General features: G+C 40.2%; 1 protein-coding gene across 5 annotated transcripts in view; it reads left to right on the top strand.

Annotated features, from left to right (window-relative positions):
• cdk5rap2 (CDK5 regulatory subunit associated protein 2) overlaps positions 1–24,201 on the top strand; it is a 126,165-nt gene that overhangs the window by 59,424 nt on the left and 42,540 nt on the right. For 4 of the 5 annotated variants that reach the window (XM_068012579.1, XM_068012578.1, XM_068012576.1 and 1 more), the window contains 17 exons: positions 1,064–1,255; positions 2,190–2,316; positions 3,314–3,459; positions 3,590–3,706; positions 5,220–5,339; positions 5,443–5,552; positions 6,554–6,693; positions 10,538–10,690; positions 12,178–12,293; positions 12,465–12,608; positions 13,137–13,229; positions 13,917–14,299; positions 15,003–15,468; positions 16,837–17,062; positions 18,746–18,862; positions 19,464–20,169; positions 21,842–22,074. In XM_068012579.1, the coding sequence (XP_067868680.1) occupies positions 1,064–1,255; positions 2,190–2,316; positions 3,314–3,459; positions 3,590–3,706; positions 5,220–5,339; positions 5,443–5,552; positions 6,554–6,693; positions 10,538–10,690; positions 12,178–12,293; positions 12,465–12,608; positions 13,137–13,229; positions 13,917–14,299; positions 15,003–15,468; positions 16,837–17,062; positions 18,746–18,862; positions 19,464–20,169; positions 21,842–22,074 (3,589 nt within the window). The remainder of the gene's footprint in view (positions 1–1,063; positions 1,256–2,189; positions 2,317–3,313; positions 3,460–3,589; positions 3,707–5,219; positions 5,340–5,442; positions 5,553–6,553; positions 6,694–10,537; positions 10,691–12,177; positions 12,294–12,464; positions 12,609–13,136; positions 13,230–13,916; positions 14,300–15,002; positions 15,469–16,836; positions 17,063–18,745; positions 18,863–19,463; positions 20,170–21,841; positions 22,075–24,201) is intronic. The other variant, XM_068012577.1, reaches the window with a different exon arrangement.

The raw sequence follows: 24,201 nt of genomic DNA, 5'->3' as shown, positions 1-24,201 counted from the left end.
AATGGTACATAAACTTAAACTCCCAGTGTAGGGAGCCCCAGTCCCTACAAGCAAATTGCTAAATGGTACATTGCTTGCATTTGTATAGTGCCATTGAATATGTTTCAGGTGCAGTGATACTGAAATAACTTGAGCAAATTCATACTACTGTGGAACTTATTTTGTTTCATCTCTGGGCTGGACTGTAGACAGGGTGATTATCTGTGCCTGGTATTTGAAAGAAACTGTTGATATTTACTGTCACAGGGAGCCTGAAAATCCATAAGAGTCCCTTCAATGTCTCATCATAACTCCTGCAGAACCCCTGGAAAAAAACCCAAAACCCGGTTATGCTGTGTCTCCACTTTCCTTCAGGAGTTTCTGACATGCCTTGTAAGGAGCAGAATTTCATCCTGTCCGATACAAAACAAATGTTGTCTGGTGCCAGAAGCAGGGACTGGGGCTCCCTACACTGGGAGTTCTTGCCAGCATAGTTCAGTCAGGAGCAGTCATATCTCTGCAGGCTGGTATTCCCCAAGGGTGATATCCAAGCTAGAGAAGTAGGCTAAATCCCTGAAGAAAGCATTGATTTATTTAAATAATAGTACCAGATTGCCGCCCTTGTACAGGAGACCGAGAGGGGCATGACTGGAGGTGAGGAGATTTCCTGGGCAAAAAAAAAAAAAGCTTTCATTGGAACAATCTCAGAATTCTTGATTTTAAAAAAAGTCAGTATGTACTTGTGCTGATCTTTTTGCCTAGAATATTTACATTGTCTCTTCCAAATATTCCCTTTTATAAAATGATCCCTTTTAATAAAAGTGTTGTGTATTTATTCAACCAATGTTCTGTAATAGTGCAGTTGAAACAAATCCTCTGGCTGTGTACTACTTAACCTATTGAGTTTCAGTTATTTGATCAGGAAAAATTGGGCTCTTGCATGTTTTCTAGTTGAAGATCAGATACCATCAGCCCATGCAAGGGTCCTTGAACAATTTTAAATTAAAATTGCAACCTTCGGTGATAGGAACTATTTTCTTAGAAATGAATGGCTGAACGTTTTTATTTTGTATTTGCTTTTCAGGAGGCATCGGAGCGTTACAACCGCCGTCTGTCTGAACTCAATCGCGAAATTCAGGGGCTGAATCGTCAATGTGGTGAGAAAGAACAAGATGTCTCGGGCCTGTTGAAACACGACTGTCTGTTAAGTCAGGAGCAGATACTAGAAATGGCTCAACTAAAAGCTGCTTTGGATGAAAAGGATAAGATTATTAATGTGAGTATGGCTGCAAAACTATTCACGCAAATTGGGCTGAATTTTATAACAGCGGCGGGCAGCAAAATTGGCAGGCCGTAGCATGCCAAAAAGCCGCTGTGATTCTAAGCGCGGCGGCTCATTTAAATAACCGGGGCAAGCCGTTTCTCCTCCGATCACATGGAGGGGACGAGCTGTCCATACCCAGCAATGGCATTAGCTGCCTGTGCGCAGGCACTGACGCCCTTGTAAAGGGCTGTCAGCCCTACTGGCTAATTTTAATATTTAAAGCTAAAGCCCCTCTCATGCCCCCTCCCCCCAGTAACAATTAAATTAATTATTTGCCCTTCACCCCCCCCCCCCCCACCTCCCAAAACACTTAACTTTACCATCTGACCCCCCCCAAAATGCACAAACTTTCAATTTCAATCCTTCCCATCATCCCCTGCACCCATGACGTTAATTTGACCCTGTTTCTCCCCCATTCCCCCCCCCCCCCCCCGACCCCCAACCACCCCTGCACTTCGAAACTTACCTTCTCCCCCCTCCCCACCATGTTATGCCTCATTTTCCCAAGGGCGATCCGCAGGCCGGTCGTTGGACCGAAGACCGCAGCGGGACATCGGGAGCTGGTGTAAGTTTATTTAAATTAATTATTTTAATTGATTTAAATATTCAAATTATGGTCCCATCACTGAGCAGCCGGTGGGGGGTGGTGAGGGTCCGCCACAAGGTTTTGCTGCCGCCAGTAATGCCAAGCCCTGCTGGTGTCGAGGTCCATGGCGGGCCTCATTGGGCAAAGGGTGTAGCATGAGATGATGGCCCTGTTTTTGGGAGTGGTAGACTCATTGGAAACTTGGCATATCATTACAATGAACTCTTCAATGCTTTAATATTTCTATGACTTAATAAAAACTAATTTCTGACATGAATTACAACTTTCTTTCTTTGGTAGAAATTGGTAGAACATGGGCAAATGAAGGACCAATATTTTGCAAAACAGGAAGCATCGAACCCCTCGTATGTCCTTGAGCTGAAACAAACGATACAAATACTGCAAGAACAGCTGCATGAGAGAGAAGGTAGGTAATGCTAGTGAAAGGGTTGGTACAAGAAAAAACAAGTTGTTTAGTGCATTGCCTTCTGGTACATTGTAATAATCCTGAGTGGTTGAGCTGTGTGGAGGTGGAGTTTTAGTTCCCCTCCACCCATTGGGGCATTGAATAATCGAGGTAATACTTGGAAGATTCTGTGGGTAGAGTAAGAGTGAGAAGCAAAAGGCAAGGTGTGCTGTATTCTGACTTTTACTGCAGGTTACAGGTTTTTATTAACATGGTGATCCACATGCAATTGTGTCTGTAGGTTCTCTGGTTGGTGGTGGGGAAACAAGACCCTATCAACCACTGTTGTACATGGGTGTTCACAACATGTATCATTGAGTATATTCAACTTATTCGAAATGCTACAACCTGGGTCTCAGCCACACAAAATTGACGCATTACCCTCTCCATCTCCATCATTTATCTTCTCCAAGTTCCATTTTGTTTCTCATGCCTCAGCAAATGGACTTTTGAAATTCTCATCCTCTCTTTTCAAATCTGCTCAAATTCCTCAACCTCCTTCAGTGATCTCCTCCTGCTTCACATCTCTACACTTAACTGCATCGAGTAATATCAAAAGGCAGCTTGTATATTTAAACCTGTGCCTCTTGCAGGTTGCATTAAAGCATATACAAGGTGTTCTCTTGATAGAAAATTTTTAATGCCATTACAGCATCTGATTTATATTTGTTAGTTGCTAATACACAACCACTTACATTACAGATGGATTTCATTTTTATCCTGAGTATTAAATTAAAGCCTGCAGAAACTAAATTTCATTTTGGAGATTTGACTGTCTAGTAACTAGTGTTAGTGATGTGTGATACAACCATGACACAAAGTTGAGCTCAGTAATTTTAGTTAATAGATCAGAAATGGATATGGTGGAACCAAGATTTTAAGTCTGTTTGTGCAAACCTCACAGCGTGCCCCCATCTGGTTGCTCTCAATAATTAATACATTTCTTGGTTTAACTTAGCTGAATTAAATCAACACGAGCCTGCAGGAGATGAGATTCTCGTTAAAATGCTCCAACATGAGAAGAGCTTAGCCAGCCTGAAAAAAGAACTTGCTGAAAAAAGTGAAGAACTAAACAAGACCTTGAAGAAAGAAAATGACGCACAAGTATGTTTTTTGTAGCTAAAAGAAGTCCAGACGTAATTGATAGTTGAATGCTTTTCAAATGAATTCATATAATTCTCTTCTGGGTGAATGCTTAACTGAGTTTGTTTTGTAAAAACGCTTACTTTTATAGATGGAAGTGGCTCGACTCCAGTCTTTACTTGACCATTTGGAAAAAGCTACTCAGACACAGGCTGCAAATATTGAATCATTGTCCAAAACTATGCTCATCAAGGATGAAATTATTAAAGTAAGACTTTCAGGACCTTTTCTGTAGCGTTGGAGAGAATTTTTTTAATTCATTGTTGGGATGTGAGCATTGCTGGCAAGGCCAACATTTATTGGCCATTCCTAATTTCCTTTGAGCAGGTGGTGGTTAACCACCTTCTTGAACCATTGCAGTCCATGTGGTGTAGCTACACCCAGAGTACCATTAAGGAGGGAATTCCAGGATTTTGACCCAGTGACAGTAAAGGAGCAATGATCTAGTTCCAAGTCAGAATGGAGTATAACTTGGAGGGGAATTGCAGGTGGCAGTGTTCCCATACATCTGCTTCCCTATTCTTCCAGATGGTAGAGGTCCGTGAGTTTGGAAGGCCCTGTTGAAGGACCCTTGGTGAGTTGCTGCAGTGCATCTTGTAGATGGTACACACTGCTGCCATTGTATCTGGTGGAGGGAGTGAATGTTTAAGGTGGTGAATGGGGTGCCAATCAAGTAGGCTGCTTTGTCCTGAATGGTGTCGAGCTACTTGAATGTTGTTGAAGCTGCACTCCATCCAGGCTAGTGGAGAGAATTCCATCACATTCTTGCCTTTGTAGATGGTTGATAGGTATTGGGGAAATAGGAGGTGAGTTACTCACTGCAGAATTCCCAGCCTCTGACCTGCTCTTGTAGCCACAGTACTTATATGGCTGGTGGGGTATTCAGCAATGGTAATGTCATTGAATGCCAAGAGGAGATGGTTGGATACTCTCTTGGTCTTTGCCTGGCACTTGTGTGGCGCAGATGTTACATGCCACTTATCAGCCCAAGCTTAATTGTTATCCAGGTCTTCTTGCATATGGACATGGACTGCTTCAGTATCTGAGGAGTTGTGAATGATGCTGAACATTGTGCAAACATCCCCACTTCTGACCTTGTGATGGAAGGGAAGATCATTGATGAAGCAGCTGAAGATGGTTGGGTCTAGGACACTATCCTGAGGAACTTCTGCAGTGATGTCCTGGGACTGAGCTGATTGGCCTCCAGCAGCCACAACCATCTTCCTTTTGTGGTAGGGATGACTCCAACCAGTGGAGAGTTTTCCCCCTGTTTCCCATTGACTCCAGTTTTGCTAGGGCTCCTTGATGCTGCACTCAGTCAAATGCTGCCTTGGTGTCAAGGGCAGTTCATGTTGGAGGTGCCCACTTTCAGATGAAACATGAAACCAAAGCCTTTCTACCCTTTTCAGGCAGCCATAAAATATCCTACGGCACTATTTTAAAGGAGAGCTGGGAAGCTTTTCCTCGTGTTCTGAACAATATTTATTCCCCCAACCAGCATCGCTAAAACAGATTATCTGGTCCTTACCACATCACATTATGGGACCTTGCTGTGTGCAGATTGGCTGCAGCTTTCTTACATTACAACAGTGACTACACTTCAAAGGTACTTCATTGCATGGAAAGCACTTTGGGATGTCCTGAAAGATGCTACATAAATGCAAGCTTTTTTTTGTTTTCTTTGTTCTCTGTAAACTTGTAGTTAATTCCTTTTATCACAGGATCTTCAGTTTAGATTAACCTCCTGTGAGGTAAGGGAAGTAATTGTGCTGAAGGATAATATCCAGAGACCTGACCACCCTCCAAGAGAAAGAACCATCATTGGAGGAGACAGTCAACAGGTTCGTGAAAATTTACATGGCTATTTGATTTTTTAATGGATATGTTTTATTTAAATTCAGTTATCAAGGGCACCAATATAATCACTAGTTACATTTTTTGCAGTCTCTCCTGACTCTGGAAGATCAGATGTCAGAGGAACACTTGCACCAAGCACTAAAAACTGAACAGCAACTCTACTCTAGACTCATCAAAGCAGTGAAAGAACCAGACAGGTAGAAAATTATGACTTTCTATCTTTATTAAAAATGTGGCAGTTCTTCTAAAATAATACCTAAACAATAAGGATTTTGAAGATTCAAGTATTTCTGTTAGTTTATCATTTGTTTTTAAACAAAATGTAAGATATGATACAAAAGCAAAATACGCGGATGCTGGAAATACTCAGCAGATCTGGCAGCATCTGTAGAGACAGAAACAGCATTAACTGGCTGAATTTTCCCACTGGCTTCAGGTTGTCCATGTTTGTTTTGTTTTCATTCTTTGCTACAAAGGATTTAAACCAAACACTTTTAAACCAAGAGATTCATAATTTTAGTTTCACATAAATGCTGTTTTAGATTATACATAGCGCTTTTAATCAGACTCAAAAATTGGTAATGTTCTTTTAACACCGTGTCTGAGGGTTTTAGCTAAGGCAGTGGGTTAATTACTAGCTTTTACCTTTGGGACCTGGGCTCAAATCCAGCCCAGATGGATGAGTTTAAAATTTTTGTTTTCCAGCTGAAAGGATTCTGTATAAAATGAGTTTGAACAGTCTCAAATTCCTAGTGGGCATGGTCCTAGATCACAGCCCGATAATTTGGCACTGATTGCCAATCCCACTCAGATGCTGCTGGAAGGCTGGTACTGTTAATTACGGGTAGAGGGGAAGGGAGGAAGTCACATTCTAGAGGGAGCTTAGTCTGTACTGGCTGTCCTGTAGTTTACCTGGATGTGCTTAATAGCTTTAAGAGACTCCTCTGGTCCGTAAAAGCCATTGACCAATGCTTTTGCTGCTTCTAACAGCTGACTAGCTGCATTCCCATTATATATGCTTCCTTCCATTAGAGTGCTAGAGAAATCTGTTTATTTACATTGTACCCATATGATAGAATAAGTAAACCTTCCAATGTACATTTTATGTGCATTTTTATAAATTGGCTTTATGAGGAACTCTGTTTAGTTCTTTTTATTTTGTTTCCCATGACCCTGCTTCTTTATCACAACTCTGCAGCCGCAGCCGCATCCAAGCCTTACAGATGGAGCTGACAGCCATTCAGTTGCTACGGCAACAGCTTGAAGATAGCATTCAAACCAATCGAGCTCTACAGAAGAACTTGAAACAACAAATCCAGGAAGCAAAAAGGAAAGAAGGTGGGATACAAATGAAAATATTGTAGCACATCTAGGGAAGGGCTACAAACTAGTTCCTCAAAGAGTTAACAAAAGTTTATTAAAAGGCAAATGTAAATGATACTTTGCATTTTGAATGAATGGGATGCATGCAGTTTGGTCTTGGAAGGATTATTAATTGCATTTTGTTTAAAAAAAAAAGCATGATTTCCATGTGTAAACCCAGACAGTTGGCAAGCTATTTGATTGTGGACAGCGTCACAACAGTGTTCAAAGCTTGTTCGTACATCTGTCCTCCGATGTGAACCTTACAGCAGGAGTCACGGAATAGGGATCACAAACGGGAATCCTGACAAGTTTATTATCCTCTTCCTTCCCTTGCCTACAGGCACTGAGGTTGATTTAATGTTTAACATCTGCTTGGAGTAAAAGAAAAAGAAAAACTTGAATTTATAGAGTGCCTTTCATGACCCCAGGATGTCCCAAAGTGCTTTAGAGGTAATGAAGAGCTTTTGGAAGTATAGTCACTGCTGTAGAAAATGCAACAGTTCATTTGTGCACAGAAAGCTCCAAACAGTAATGTGATAATAACCAGATAATCTATTTTAGTAAAATCAGCCAAGTCAGTAAGGACCAGCAGTAAAACCTGGAGGGTTCTGCTCTGAATAGTTTATTGCTATACTAAGTGGTGCCTTTAACCACTGGACTATTGGAGGAGGCCTGCCTCTGAGAATTAAAACAAAATTTCACTCATAGTTTTCTAGATTGTTGTGGGCAAGGACATTAAGGGTTACGGAACCAAGGTGGGTAGATGGAGTTAAGATACAGATCAGTCATGATCATTCGAGGGGCTGAATAGCCTACTCCTGTCCCTATGTGCTAAATTTATCATGTGTGGATTCTGTACAAAAACTAAATGTAACCTTCAAATAAGTTGTATTGTTCATTGTGAAAGGTACCAATTTAATATTATTCAGGAGGTTTATTTACATTTAATTTCTGAAATGCATTGTGAATGCTTGGTAATGCAACTTCATTGTGGGTTTGTCAATAAGTCAGTGGAAGAATAATTAAATCAGAACTGTCCTGTCTAGATGCTAGATAATTGGCTAAATGTAATTTTATTTAGCTTGCCATTTGTAAAGGCCAACTAAGGACATTGCCGTGACTATTTGAGTGGGTGGTGCTTAAATTTATTTTGCTGAATGTTTTGTAAGATAACTTGCAGTTCTGACCTATGTGGTCTTTCAGAAGCCAATATAGTTTATTGTTTAACAGTATACTGCAGATTATGTCATATTAATAGCTACCTATAGTTAACAGCATGTTCAGTTTTGATCCATTGCTGTCCTTTGTAAAAAAAGAAAAGTCTCTTATTGTATTGCCTTTTCAAATACATTACTTTTAGCATATCACTTAATACATGCAATACATCCAGGCTTTACAATTGCTGAACTGACATCATTAATCATAAAGTCCAACACTGCCTTTTATGGAGCTAATGCTGCATTGATGCATTGGAATCATGTTCGTAAAAATGTAACATAGCAATCCTGGGAATATCTCTAGATCTCAGTGCACCATTATAAATTAGGCAATCTAATTTTTAGTAATTTTTTTAACCTTGTAAGATGCATCTTTGGAAACTGCAATTTTTAGAGCTGGCAGTCCTAATCTTTTTTAAATATATTGGTTTGAGCCAGCATTGTGGTATTCTAGTATAAATGTTTTGTCCTCTACCAAAGCTGAGATTTTTATTGCTTTTAAGTTATTTTCCTCAAATCTTAAGTTTCTGGTGTATCCCTGGGCTCACTTCCTAAAACTTAACCCCATGTTGATTATGTGACTGATTTTTGGATTCATTGGTGAATCATCAGTTGGAGAAGCTAAGGAACAAAAGCAATTGATTAGAGAGTCATGTTAAAGCTCTGGGATATGGGTGATCAGCATGAAATTGATTAGGTGAACTTATGTGATCAAGTTTAGTCTCTGGAACAGTGATTTTAAAAAAAATTGCCAATATCTAAACATTGTGTGCCTGATAAAGGCAGTACTGTGTCCGTGATATTGTGGTTGGTGCTACTTCTGCTTTCAGTAACAAATGTGTTGTTCAGAAAGAGGAACTGAGTATGTATGCATTCACATTTTAACTGATAATAGATTCTGGTTTATTTAGAAAAACTAGTTTTTGAAGGGGTACTTTTTATAATATAATGAAACTAGATTAAAAAAGCTTATAATTTAGGTGAGGAGGCATGGTTACTTGTGTAGATGGGTAAGGAATTTGCAAAGGGACATAAATTGACTAAAGCAAAACTACAGCAGATGGAGTTCAATGTGGGAAAGTGGGATGTCATCAACATTGGACCTAAGAAAGGCAAATCAGGATATCATCTTAATTGTGAGATGAAGAGCAAAGAGATTTGGGTGTCCAGGTACACTAATCACTAAAAACTAATGTGCAGGTGCAAAAAGTAATTAAAATGGCTAATAGGATGTTGGCCTTTGGCTCAAGGGGATTAGAAAACAAAAGTGATGAGGTGCTCTTTCAGCTGTATAAGGCCTTGGTCAGATACCCATCTGGAGTACTGTGTTCGTTTCAGACACTGAACCTCAGGACAGATATATTGGCCTTGGAGGAGATACAACACTAATTCACCAGAATGTTACCAGTGCTTAAAGGTCTAAATGAGGGCAGGTTGCATAAACTTTGTATTCCCTTGTGTTTAGAAGGTTGGAGAGTTCTGTAGTTGAGGTGTTTAAAATTATATTAAATAGAGTAGATATAGAAAAACTATTTCCTCTGGTTTGGGAAATGTAGAACAAGAGGACGTAATTTAAAATTGGAGTTGGACCATTTAGAAGTGAAATTAGGAAGCCCTTTTACCACACAGCGCACAGTTTAAGTCTGGACCTGTTCCCCAAAAAGGCTATGCATGCTGAATCTATTGACATTTTGAAGACTAAGATCAATTTCTGTTTAGCTTTTTGTTGGGCAAGGGTATCCAGGGAAATGGAGTAAAAGCTGGTAAATAAAGGGGCAGTAGAGCTTAGCCATGATCTATTGAATGGTGGAGCGGGCTTGAAGTGCTAAATGGCCTACTCCTGTTCTATGTTGGCTAGAAACCTATTATAGTTAGTTGCCAATGTCTTTTTTTTTTAAAAAAAAACACTTTCCAGTTTTGTTAAATATTTTTCATCTTGATTCATTTGATGCAAAATAGCTGGAAAATAATGTGTAGATCACAAGATCTTTGAGTGAGAAAGGCTGCAAGGTTCATTTTGGTTCATCTATCTAGAAAGACCTTTATTATTTCACGTTCTCCCTTTCAATACAACATCTAATTGTCTCTCAAGTAGTTCCTAAGAGTTTGCCTCCCCTACTCTTTCCAAAGTGCACTCCATGTATTTATCACTTTTTTTGTATGAAGAAGAACTTCCTGATTCCTGTCCTAAATTTGACATTCAGCAGTTTGAGCCCATATCTTCTTGTCCTTTCTCAATTTAGTTTGAAGTAATATTGTGATTTTTGCCTTTTCCATGGTGTTTTCTGTCTTGCATGACTTAATCAGATCATCTCTCCTTTCCAAGGCTTAGAAGTCCAAGTTTCTCTGGTCTTTCCTCATAATGCAAACATCTACCACTTGTGATCAGTATAATGGCACTTCTGCATTGCCCTGTGGACTTGAATGTATTCTGTGTCTTCATATCCAGAACTGGAACACAGTATTCAGAGTGTGGTCAAACGAGAGCACTGTACCATTTCAAAAATAGAATTTTCTGTTTTGTTTCTTTTTTATATAAATGACAGCTAGAAGTAGCCATGTTGCTTATATTTTGCTGTGTTAAAACTTTATTGTCCCAGACACTGCATCCAAAGTGGACGTGGTTGACTCTAAAGAGATTGAGGCTCTACGGCACCAGTTGGAAGACGCCCAGCGCTGGAATATGTCTCTGCAGTCCCGACTTGGACAGATGCAGGCGAGAGATGCCGGAGTGGGTGCAACCAGTGATTCCGGTATACTGTTACTTTTCCCTTGATTTATATATCATGTGCACCATCAGCAGGTCACTTACAGCCTAGGATAATATCTATTTTTACATGGGTTATTTAGTAGTAAGCTTGCTAGTATGTTGTGCTTGTTTAATTTTTCAGTATTCAGGTCAAATTATAGCTTGGAATGGTTATTTGCTCGAATTTACATTTGCTAATGTAATGCATGCTTTCGCTGCAGAATTTGCGTGGGACGAGTATATACCATTTATTGAGAGGAGGAAGTAACAGAATCTTATGAATCATTTGAATACTTGCCTCTATCATGTGGAAAATTATGTTGTAAATTTCTAGTGCTATAGTGCAATTTAAAATGCAGAGATGTTGTATTGCTTAATACATAATTTGTCAAGAATTAACAAAGTTTGTTGACGCTGGAATAGCATTATAGCCTTCAAACAGCAAAACAAATTTGGATAAACAGAAAAACTACAAATGTTAAAAATACATGGCAGATAAGTCAGGTCATTTTGGAGCAGGGGTGGGGTGGGGAAACAGGTGAACATTGTGGGTGGTACCTTTCAGCAGAATACATGATTTAACCATCCAACCTGAAATATTAACCTCTTTTTTTTTTTTTTCCCCCTTTGAATGCTTACTTACCACCATGTAATGCCAGTCATTTTTGTTTTGTTTTATTGAAGGCAATGTGTTGAGATTGTTGAACTGAAATAATGGCCAGAATTTTACGCCACCCTGACGAGCAGGATGGTGGCGGTGGTGGCATAAAATGGAGCGGGAGGCACCGGGAGACCTTCTCGACCTGCTCCTGCCTCCGCCGCCACTTTACACAGGGCTGTGGCGAAAAACGGCCCGCCTGCCCCAGACCAATCAAGGCCCTTAAGTGGTCACTTAAGGGCCTTCGCCCACCTCCACGTGGATTTTACGCATGACGTGGGGATCCTGGAGCCGGGAAAAGCCGCCTAACAAAACCAGGCGGCTCTCTAACGTCCTGGGGATGCCCTCATTTTCAGGCACCCTGTGCCCGATTGGAGGGCCACCCCCACTACCTCAACCACCCTCAACACCCAACACCGCCCCCCCAATCGACCACCCTTGCCTCGCCGGGGCCCGACCGATTACCCCCAGCGAGGCAACCAAAACTTACCTGCCTTCCCAGCTCCCAGGCATCTTCTCTTCGTGCTGGGCTGCAGTCCCAGCAATGGCCACTGCTCCCAGTGGCGCTGCTGGGACTAAGAGCTGCTGGCCCGTTGATTGGCTGGCAGCTCTATTAGGCAGGACTTCCTACCTCAAGTGGGAGGAAGTCCCGCCTCACACCAATTGAAGCCTGGGGACCTGCAAAATATGGGTCGGATCCCCAGGCGTGGCGGAAGCGGGTTCGCCACCGACCTATCAGTCGGTGGCCAGCTCCCGTCCGCCTACTGTAAAATTCCGGCCAATATAACATAATGTGCTGCAAGCTCTCTTCACTGATTTGTAATGTTTCCTAGGTGACACTTTTACAAGCTATGGAGACCAGACCTCATATCTCAGCATCTGCCTGGGACAGTTTGATGATTTGGAGCAGGAAATTGTAAAACTTTCCCTACCAGAACTCAGACAAAAGGTGAAACTTCATATTTCACCCCCACCCAATTCTCCAGCGCTTGCATGCTTTAATTAGAAGAGAATATTTATGTTGCTGTATCAGTTTTATGCTGCATTATTGTTTAATGCAGCAGACAACTCCATCTTTTTTTTAAAAAAGTTTCCTGTTTTTCCTTTAACATTTGCCCAGGTTATTGAACTTCAGAAATTGTTAAAAGCATTGCAAGCCAACAATCAGGAGCTGCAAGATAGAATTACTATGTCAGAGCGTTCCATTCTGGGCTCCCACAGTCAAGAAAAACAAGATATACCAACGATGGCTGCTCAGATAAAGGTGACGCAGTTGCTCTGAAGTAATGATGACACAACATAATGTTCTGTAACTAGAAGTATTTTATTTCCAGTGTTGTGCACAGCTTCTGAAGTAGCCCAAAACATAGGTTCAGAATGCAGCTTACTTGGGTGTAAAAAGGGGAAGAAAAGTGTGATCTTTAAGAGCATATAGATCTAGTTGCATAGAAATTTAGCTATTCAGTTATCTTATTTCATTGTATATCTGTTGGTCTATGCTTTCCCCTAAACTTTGTGGTTGAATTCCCATTATATAGCACAACAAGTTTTTCATCCTTAATCAATTTAAAACTATTCAGCTGTTTATATTTTTTTCAGAATGTTTGATCTGACCATTTGAGACTTGAAAAATCTTTGTTACTTTTTGTTTCAGGTCTTCTGTAATCCATTTTGCATTCAATACATGCTTTCATTTAAACTTCAGTTATATATGATATAGTTTTCATATGTCCAGTTTTTTTTCCCTTCAAACTTCATTCTTTTGTCTCATCCCGCTCCATGTCTCATATAGCTACTTAATCAAAGGCTAGAAGAATCAATGAAAATGAACAGAGTCCTTCAGGAGCAGCCACAAAGCCTTAACCAGCTTGAGAGCCTTCATTTGGTAGGAGAATTCTTGCTTGACTTATTTTGCTTTATCTTTGGTCTACAGCCACTCACCTATACATGGATGCAAATAGATTTTGAAAGCATATCTGAATTTAGCATTTGTTACTGTCTGAGCCTTTTAATATTCTATCTAGCAGCTTATCATTGTTAGCTAATTTTACTTGGGTTCTTCTATTATTACGTCTGAAATTAAGGTGCATTTAAGATTACCTTCTTAAGGAAATAATTTTGCATGAGTGAATTATCTGCAGAAGTGTGTGCATGCTCGTGTGTGTGTGTGTGTGTATGCGTGCATGTGTGTGTGTATGCGTGTGCGCGTGTGTAAATAAATTGCCCCTAGTTGTTGTGTTTTCCACCTGCACTATGTCTCCTGAGGATATTGTGATCTGCTATGTAGCCATTGCCATTTCTTTCCTAAAAACCCAAAATAGTGTGCATTTGAAGAATGCAGGAATCTCTTTATGGTCAGCCCCCACCACCACCTTTTTGATCAGACTGTTTTCCTTCTCCAATTGGTAACCAAGCTAAAACTTGCAAAATTATTCTTGCACAGTTGAGTCTAAATATCAGTTAAGCCTGAGATTTGACATTAATGAATGTCTAACAGTGTTGGTATTTCTTTAGTTCCTGGGTTGCTTCCTCACTGTCTGTGTATGTATTTATTTGATTTGGTATAACATAGGCCATGTCCAAAGATGACAAATGTATACAGACCGCCCCTGAAGTTAGAACAGCATCAGAGACTGTACCAGTGCAGCAACCCACTACCCATGGCCTAAGAACAGCTACTGAGAGAAATTGGGAGCTGGATGCTTTAGTGGCACCGAATGACTCTGTTGTTGCTGATAATAGTTTAGAGTCTGAAAAGTTAATTAAGGACCTGAACAAGATTAATTGTGAATTGGAAGATAAACATAGACAGCTGCAAGAAGTGGAGACACAGCTGGAGATAACAGAATGTCAATTGCATGAAGTGGAGGTGAAGCAGCACCAAATGGAGGAAGAAATTAGCGCAATGAGTTTGTTAATGGAGGAGAATGGTGTATCATCAGTATCTGATTTCAGGTAGGTGCCATGGATATCTCCAGAAATGTTCATTTATTAGTGTTAGTGAAATGTTGATGATCTGGGCACGAATAATTTATTTAATTTCATGAACTCCAAAGCTGGAAATTCATTTGAAGTTTCTTTCATCCAATTCTGGCTGGTTGACTGTTTTCCTCTATATTTTTTTCCCCCTCCATTTTTTGGCTGAATTTTGAATAGATTTTGATTTGATATTGATTTGTCTTACTTCCTCTGCTGCTGCATATTGAAGTTTAAAGCTTCACTAGCCCACAAAGATTATTGCAAAATGAAAAGAACGTAAAAATTTTACATCTTTATGTCCATCAATTAAAGCATGGAGAACAAAAGAAAGCAATTAAAGATTTGATTTCAAAGGTTATTCACATTCCTTATACATAGCATCACAACAAAATGGAATAGATTTGGACACTTTATTTTAAAAAAATCTTGGAACAACTGATGTCTATTGATCCTAGGTTGTAATACAAATATCTGAGATAATTTAAAACAGCAAATTTTGGAGGTTTTTTTTTAAACTGAACCTGCATCAAGTGCTTTAAAGCTCTTTGCATGTATATGTGATGTCTATCAAAGCATAATTTAATCATCCATATGATGTCTATTCTGTTTATGTATGACTAGATCCTCTCTATATGATACAGCTCATATATTAACTGATTTTATAAATCATCTTTCCTAGGAATGAAATTGTGAAATTGAGAACGGAATTAACTGAACTACGAGAGCGACTTGGAGAAAACCTGTCAGTAAGTGAGAATGAAGACACTGAGGAAGAAGTCAATGGTGAGAGTGAAGGTAGCCTAAGAAAAACCGTTTTGAGGTTAAAAATTAAACTGAAGAATCACAAAAAAATAAATGACCTTCTTAAGCAGCAAGTAGAACTTAACTCCTCTGGAGAGGGTGAAAATAGTTTCAACCCTAACTTGATTGTAAACATGGCAAAAGAAATTGAACACCTGAAAGCTGAACTGGAAATTGCCAATCAAAACATAGTAAGCATGGATGGAAGACTGAAAGAAATGAAGACAAAAGAGAGGAAAGGACTCCGTGGGTCAAAGCCGCCACGGTCAAAATCTTTGGAGTTTAGAAACAACAAGGCAAAGAACACAGAGCAGATGCCTGATCAGTCCAGTATATCTGCAACAGTAAGTTCTTCTGTCTTTCTGTTAATTTTTTTGAGGCAGTTTATTTTTTTAAAAATTCCAATTTGCTGTCTTTCCTTTGAAGGAGCTGGTACCATGTGAAAGCAAGTTCAGACTTTGTTCTGAAAGCATTTCCTCAGTCCTTTTCATACTATTACTGGTTCCATTGTCAAAATACCCCACAAACAAATCATTTATTTTATCAGTCTTTTCTCATATTTTGATGTCCTTCATGAAATTTCTGCCATTTGTCAATTGTCAAAATTGAAGGATTTAACTTTGACTATTTATATTCACCCTATGGCACAATTCATTGAGTCAAGCACTTGATGCTACTCAGACACCATTCTTGCTATAATGTGTCATTCTGGCCTGCATCTGATGCCCTTAATGTGGCGTAAGAGTTTGCAACCAGTTTAGAGTGTAACACAGGCAACCAGTCACTTTTACAGTAATGATCGTGTGACAAGTATTAATGAGTGGTTGGTCACTGCAAACTCTGCAGTTTCTCATTTGCTAACTGATACTCCCTTCACAGTATGGAATACTCTTCTGCAGAGTTACGGGGCTGAATGTTTGCTTTGGGGGCAGGAAACAGCAACTTGGTCTGTTTCCAGGTCCCATACCTGCCCCCGGTGTGGGTGGTGGGGGGGAATAGTCACTCATTGGGATTTTGACCGGGGCGCTCCCTTAATTGGCATGGAGGTAGAGGTAACTGGTGGGCTGTCTAAGCTGGAGGGCCAATAAGAGGCCTTCCAGCTTCAGAGGAGCAGCCGGCTGCAGTATAGGGTAAGTAACTGAGAGGGCGCTTCAACATGAAGGTGCCCCCTCAGCAACATTTTAGAAAAATAGAGCAATAGGCCACCACTGTCTGGGTGAGACGGCTTTTGGTTGCACCCCAACCCATGCAGGCAGGAAAGGCCTGTTGGCCTGCCTGGAGCACTGGCGCCCTGGCCTGCTGCTGGGTGGCCGCCTCCAGGCAGTTCATCTGCCCCTGGTCATATTTGGAAATTAGAGGCTGACTGGAAAATCCCAGTTGGCTTCCTTAACTTACCTTTCACAAGGGTCTTAATGAGCCTAATTGGCTGAACGCCTCCATTCCCGACCTCGGCTGGGCCTGTAAATGCTGCCCGTAGACTCATCCACATGCTCCATAGCGCATTAAGGTTGAACGTTCATTAGTAAGGCTGTTGTTACTATTCTAATGAAATCTGTAATAAATCAGATTGAGTGGAAAAAGTAAGTCAATATGGATCTCTATATTGAAGAGTATTTCTACAATTGACTACATGTAACCGAATATAAAAAATAGTAAATACTGAAATATTTTTGAAATATTAATAAAAGCCTTGATGCATTTATCTTATTCAGACCAATACTAGGTCTCGCCTCCCTGTCCCACTGAAACAACCAAGGTCAGTCAGCAACGTGAACACTGCTACCTCTAGCCAAGATATTCCTTCTGGCCATCAACAAGCTGATCAGTTGAGGGCAGTATTGAAAGACTACAAATGGTTGCAGAGTAAGTTGTATGCAGCTGAGGCAACACTTGTCAGCCAGGCAGAGAAATTAAAGCTTCATTGTATTCCTATGCATGGTAAGTAGCTCAGTATTATTTGTAAAGAGCAGTTGTCCAAAAGCATTGTTCAGCATTTAAAAATGATGGAAATTTTGCAGAGTGAACCTTTCCCACTCCAAATTGAACTATGGGTCTGCTCATTGTGTCAAAAATTGCTTTAACTTAGATGTGCTATATTTTCAAGCTGTGGTTATTGTTCTAGTTATATTTTTAAGTGGGACTTCAATCTCCCTTGATTTATGTGGTGAGGTTTTTGAATTATAAACAGACCAATTCCCAGGCAGGAGCTGTGAAAGGCACAGTGCCAGGGTTATTCAGCAGAGAAAGTACAGTGAAACAATGGCTTATAGGAGGCCTACACAACTCTCCAACTCTGACTCTTGACACCTCAGTGCCACAAACAGCAGCAGAGCACTGATACAACCCGGCACCAGTATCATTGTTGAAATCTCTAGACAGCTTAATTTATGTGGTGAGCCTTTTTATTTGTAAATGAGAATATGCTTCAAATGTGAGATAAAATTTGGCAACTTTTTGTGATACTTAGATTTAATAAAAATTTAGTAGAGGAAATTTTGCAGTCACCATTGCTGGTGATACAAGAGTGGAATAAGGGAGAGGTTTGGAAAATCAGCTGGAAATATATTTCATTGGATTACAAATCTCTCGTCATGGCTTGAGCAAGTTTTAGGATTTCTTGCCAAAATCCGGCAAGAACTTCTTCAGTATTTTAATGTAATAACTGCTTATACAAGTTCCATGATTCTCACGAGAATTAAATTTGGTGGTTTAAAAAAAGGTAGTCATGTTCTGGGCTAGCAGAGGAGTCTGAATTTAAATGGGACCTGCTGTTTCTCATAAATATCAAAGTATAATTTATCATTAAATTTGTGCTGTGTTCTCTCTGTTATTTGTAATGTATTTTGGCTGCCAGTTGCTGCAGTTATAATTTTGAAAATATGGTTTCTTCTATTTTTGTGGTGGTCGTAGAATGAAAAAAGGGATGCAAGGCAAGTCAGATTGCATTGGGGTGGGCTGCAATTTCTTGCCCTTATCCACAAAGCCTTATCTACGGACAGAGATGCCAGCCTTCATAATAAATAAAACCTCTTAGGGCGGCACAGTGGCGCAGTGGTTAGCACCGCAGCCTCACAGCTCCAGGGACCCGGGTTCGATTCCTGGTACTGCCTGTGTGGAGTTTGCAAGTTCTCCCTGTGTCTGCGTGGGTTTTCTCCGGGTGCTCCGGTTTCCTCCCACAAGCCAAAAGACTTGCAGGTTGATAGGTAAATTGGCCATTATAAATTGTCACTAGTATAGGTAGGTGGTAGGGAAATATAGGAACAGGTGGGGATGTTTGGTAGGAATATGGGATTAGTGTAGGATTAGTATAAATGGGTGGCTGATGTTCGGCACAGACTCGGTGGGCCGAAGGGCCTGTTTCATTGCTGTATCTCTAATCTAATCTCTCTTTTATTCCCCCCACCGCCTTCAAGGATAACAGAATGACTGAGCAGTGAAATTAGTTAGATGGTGGGAATTGAAATGTATTGGAATGAAAGATGCTATATTTATATTTGTTGCTGCAAGTTTCTTTTTGTTTTTAAGGCTTATTCTGGAATTTTGAGCCCACAGCTGGTTCTTGCTGCTTTGCTTCAGCTTTCTGTGTTATGAACTTCGCTTTTGTACTTATATTTTCTGTAGCTGAATTATCTTTGAAACAAGATGATAAAGAGGTCCAAGTGGATGTTCAGGACCTTGGTTATGAAACCTGTGGAAAAAGTGAAAATGATGCGGACAGGGATGAGAGCAGTAGCCCAGGTAGATGACATGAGCATAGAAACCCCTAACTAATGGTCAGGGAGCATGAGGGAAAGGATTACTTTATTTTCTATAGAACGCATGTTATTAACTTTGTTTTCCAATTTCATACTAAAATGTGGTGCTTATTATTTTCAGTTTAGTAGCTTGTTAAATCCCAAATTTGAGAAATGATGCTGCATAACAACTACCTGATCATTCAAGTAGCTCAGCTCCTGACTTACAACTAGGTTGTAAGTGCTTGAGCTGACTCAGTTATTATTTCTGGGTGAATGAAATTAATCAATTTTCAGCCAGGTCTCTTAGATGCAGCAACGGACAATCAAGCAGCAAATTCTCTGATCTGAAAATAATAAATTGGCACTGCCAAACTGTCTGTCTTAAATATTTGCATGTTTATTCTGCTGCTTCCAACTATGTGCTTTGTTGTAGTCTTTTCTCCCTTATTTCAAATTATTGGGATTAATGGTAGCTTTTGCATGGAGCAGAGAAGGGTAGTCCTTCTCTTAATTCATATCTTTCCAAATCTAGGAATAAGACTAAACAGATGAAATTTTATTAATAAAGTCTTGCTTTAACATTAGAATTTTTCCCCCCCCAGACACAGTCAGCCATTTACCAGGCCATCACGACAGTGATTCAGCCATTCCCTCCCTACTTAAATTAAATCGCCGTTTCTTTTCCATGGAAAATCTTGATACCAACTCATCAACTTCATACCCAAGTTCACCGAGTTTGATCTCGCCCAAAATCAGCTTGAAGAACCTTGATGTATTTGATGACTATGGTCAGACAGATGATGCAAGTGAGCTCAAACTTCAAATTGGCGAACTAAAGGAACAAATTGAGAAGTACCAGAAAGTTATTTGCCATCTGCAGCCTCGCATATGCAAAAATTCTTTATCCAGTGATCAGTTGACTATCTCAGACCACAGCCACCAAGCTACAATGCGAGATTCATATGAAGGACACCCTTTGGATGCTGTTCAAAAGGATGATGATAGTAACTATAGTCCGAGAAGACATTCCATACAGTCTTCAGACCTATCTGTTCAAACCAGCCTGAAGATTGGAAATCTTTCTAATCGTGTGTCAAGATCACAGAGCATGGATTTTGGAAGCCAGAATGAAAAAGGGGACTGGTTGGAATCCATCTATTCCCAGGATGGACAGCAGGTGCAAAAGTTAAAGGAACAAATGGAACAACTGGAAGAGCAGTTGCAGAAAGAGAAGGCAAGGAATGAGGAGCTTCAGGATCGGCTGCATCATCTTCAAACTAAATTGGCAGCACCATCACCGGCTCAAAAGTAAATCACTTTAATACATTGCAAACAGTAGTGGATGTGTTTATCTTTTTAGTGGTGCATACAGATTACTTTAAGTTTGGTAGGGGTTATGATTCAGGACAAGCAGCTGTAAATTTAAATCTCTGTGGCAAGTTGTTAGTTGAATTCATTTAAATGTGCTAATTTTGTGGACAGGCATTAGGATCAAATGACCATGAAAGCTGCTTGATTGCAATGTTTAAAACAAAACTAGTTCACTTGTGTCCCTCTGAAGGGAGTCTGCCACCCTTCCCTGGTCTGGCCTTGTATGTGACTGCAGTTGCACACTACATGGTTAACTCTTAATGCCCTCTGAAGTAGCCTAGCAAGCCATTCAGTTACAAAAACAATTGTTTTTGAAAGAGGCCTTTTGCCACTTTTCAGAATAACAAGGATTATGTAATAAGTGAGGCCTTGCTAGTGTTGTCCATTTCCAAGAACAAATATATATTTCACATTTATACATCGTGTTAATATTGGTAAACCAAGAGATTTTTATGGGGAAATGTTGCCTGAAGATTTGAGTTTCGTATAAAACTTTTTCATTTCATAATACAGGCAAATACATTGAATCAAAAAAAACTAAATAAAACTGTTTACTGCAACCTACATTTGATCCTTTGCTCATACTTGGGATGCAATGTTAGCATAACATTGAGAAATTAACATGGGATTAAAATATAGGTCTCTATTTAATGGGGCGCAATCGTAAAGCAGTGTGGAGGAGGAATTATAGTCGAGAAACCTGGTAGTGTGGGTTTCCCGAACATTTTAACTTGCGGGCATGCTTGAATTTTTTTTTTTGTCAGGTTTCAGTAGGTTTAGTTGGGGTTGGGGTGGTTAGTAAAGGAATTGTAGGGGAAGGTTACAGGGTTAGCTTGTTAGGCCTGGAGGAAGTACTCCTGCTCCACCTGGCCCACAAGCAATGCTGTAAAATGAATCTAGCCCATCTCGCCATTTTTTACCTGCTGCGTTTCCCCAAGCCTGGAAAACCTGGCCAATGTGAGTTTAAAAATAGAAATCATCTTAAAATGGATGCAAGCAGCCTCCTTGTGTTTCAACAACCGACCAGCCTCCTGAGAGTGGATTGCTTTGCTCGCCTGGCCACAATTAAAATCAGAAGTAGGCTGCTTCGAGACAGATTTGACATTTTTAACATTTTAACTTCTTAGCCAACCCAAACCCACCTGTTATTGGGAGTTAAAATTACCCCCTTTAGACTCTACATTTAGAATGATCTCTGAAATCAAAGGGATGAACAGACGCTTTTTTTTAAAAAAAAAAGAACATTGTGGGTACAGCAAAAACAGAAATGTTAGATTCAGCAGGTCAGACAGAATCCATATACCCACTGAGTGTCTCCGGTGTTTTCAGTTTTTATTTCCAGTTTCCAGCGTCTGCATTATTTTCCTTTTGTTCAGTGAGGGTGCAACTCTGTCTGCATTTCAAACATATACCTGCCGTAATATCAATAGCCCAACATACAGGGAAATAATCCTCACGAGAATTATAAAATTAGCATGATATAAATTATATATTATTGTACCTACAGCAGCTCCATGGTGTGCTTTTTATTTTGATTGGAACTTGATACTAATGAATTTGCAATTAGTATATGAGAGAATAAATGGCTTTTTTCTTCTGTTTTATTTAGGTATGATTCACTGGTGCAGTCACAAGCAAGGGAGCTCTCTCGTCTCCGGCAGCAAATTAAAGAAAGCCATGGTATCTGCACTTTACATCACCAGACCCTGGTGGATCTTACCAAAGCCTTTGAGGAGCTGCTGCAGGCCAGTGATGTCGATTATTATGTTGGGGAAGTCTTTCGCGATCAGCTGAACCAGAATTTACAACTGGTGGAAAAGCTAGAGGACAAGTTTGATGGCGGTAAGCTAACAGGAAAAATTGCTTTGAAAACCTAGTTTGAAAGGTAAATTATTTAGCTGTATTTTCATCTCCCTATATATTAAAATCTTGCATAGGGCACACACTTTCTGCCCACCATCGTGACTTCCTACTGTCGAGCTTTCTGCTCATGTATTTCTGGCAACATTGCCCATTCAGTTTTTTCTCCCTGTCATCTGTTATGATGTAGTTGCAGGTTCTGACCACTAGATAGCTCTGTGGAGCAATTTTCTGACCATGACAATGTACTAATTCTCCAGTAAAATATATACTGTAAATTAGATCTGCCTACATCTCTGATTTCAGTTCACAAGTATTTGGGTGCAAAGTTCAGTGCTTTATGTAGCTAGTAGCCTCTGTTTTCTGGTTGGCATTATCAACACCAATATTAAATGAGCATCGATTGGAAAATCTAGACTCGCTTACCAGTCTTAAAAAATCTATCGACAGAATTACTTGGTGAATTTATTATTCATTAAGCCCTTTTATTTTTCTGCCAATTTTGTGAGGGTAGTTCTGTTTCTGATGAATCCTCTATTATGACTATCGAAATTTAATACAGGATCAGAGGCAGGATTTTCTGCTGTTTTCCAGTCCTTGATAGTCCTCCCATTGAAATGAATAACCACAAAATTACAGGTTGACAAATACAGAAGCAGAAATTCCCAGTTCAGAATACAGCTGTCGGACAGATGAGATTTCAGTCAGGATTTTTGAAGAGAGAAAGAACAACTCGGGGCTCCTTATCTCCTTAAGGAATCGTTTACTGAAACTCCAGTTGGCTGCTGCCTTCACTTTCATCTTCAGTGCTAAGCGCAGAGTTCACTTATAGATCTTTCTCTAAGATTGATATATCTGTGGAGCTGTCTCTATTAATTCCACTCTCGCTAACTTTCATTCTGTCTTCACAATGCAGTTGTTCAGCCATTCCCTTCCCCCACCACCCACCCACCTCCTGAAAGCTCCTCTTTTCTGAGACTGACTTCCTGTTTCCTCAATCAACTGAACACTTGAGTACCCATCCTGGTCTCTAAGCTTGCAGACATTGGTCCATTTCTCCTCTTCATCTGCACACTACCTACCATGACACTACAGGCACGTAACCAGCTTCTGACTATACACCACTAACCTACCTCTACCTCTCTCCCACTTTCCTTTTATCTCACAATCACCTCTGTGCTGTCAGACTGCTTGTCTGATATTAATTTGTGGCTGAAAATGATTTACTTCATCGGAATATTGAAGACTGAAGCTGCAATTTTTGGTTCCCACCCAGCTTTGGTGCAGTCTGAGAAGGGAGTGGATTGGATCTGGTGACAAGGCAGCAGACTATGCAAAACCTTATTGTTCTGTTCAACCCAGAGCTGAACTTCAAACTCCATGTCCTTTCCATCACCAGGATTACTTACTTACACACTAAAATAAAAGCAAAATACTGCAGACGCTGGAAATCTGAAATAAAAACAAAAAATACTGGAAATACTCAGCAGGTCTGGCAGCATCTATGGATAGAGAAGCAGAATTAATGTTTCAGGTCTGTGACATTTCATCAGAGCTGGTTTCATCAGTGTTCTGGTGAAAGGTCACAGACCTAAAACGTTAACTTTGCTTCTCTCCACAGATGCTGCCAGACCTGCTGAGTATTTCCAGCACTTTTTGTTTTTATTACTTACAGCTCTTACTTCTCCCCTACTTTGTCCCCAGTGCAGTTGAAATCATTTATCACTATTTTTCCAATGTTGTCTATGCCAGCCTCCACCTGCTTGCCCGTCTCCCATACTCCACATCCAAAAATTCCTACTTGTGCAAAATTCTGCCAGCTCTATCCTGCCCTCCCTCACATTAAATGCAAAATCCTCATTCTCAATGCCACTCCATCTGGGCAGCTTCCTCTGGCATTCTATATTTTTTTTGCAACTCTGGCATTATTATACATCTCCCTTTCCTAAGGCCCATCACTGGTGGCAGAGCCTCTAACTCCCTTGATCCTATTCTCTGGAATTCACTGCCTAAGTCCCTCTATTTATCTCCATCTCTTTAAGAACCTCAAACCCATCTTTTCACTTAATCTTTTGTCACCTCCTCTAACCCTCTCTCAATTGCTTTGCA

The sequence above is a fragment of the Heterodontus francisci genome, chromosome 32 (assembly GCF_036365525.1).
Source record: "Heterodontus francisci isolate sHetFra1 chromosome 32, sHetFra1.hap1, whole genome shotgun sequence".
Lineage (NCBI taxonomy): Eukaryota > Metazoa > Chordata > Chondrichthyes > Heterodontiformes > Heterodontidae > Heterodontus > Heterodontus francisci.
This window is presented reverse-complemented; position numbering and strand designations above follow the sequence as displayed.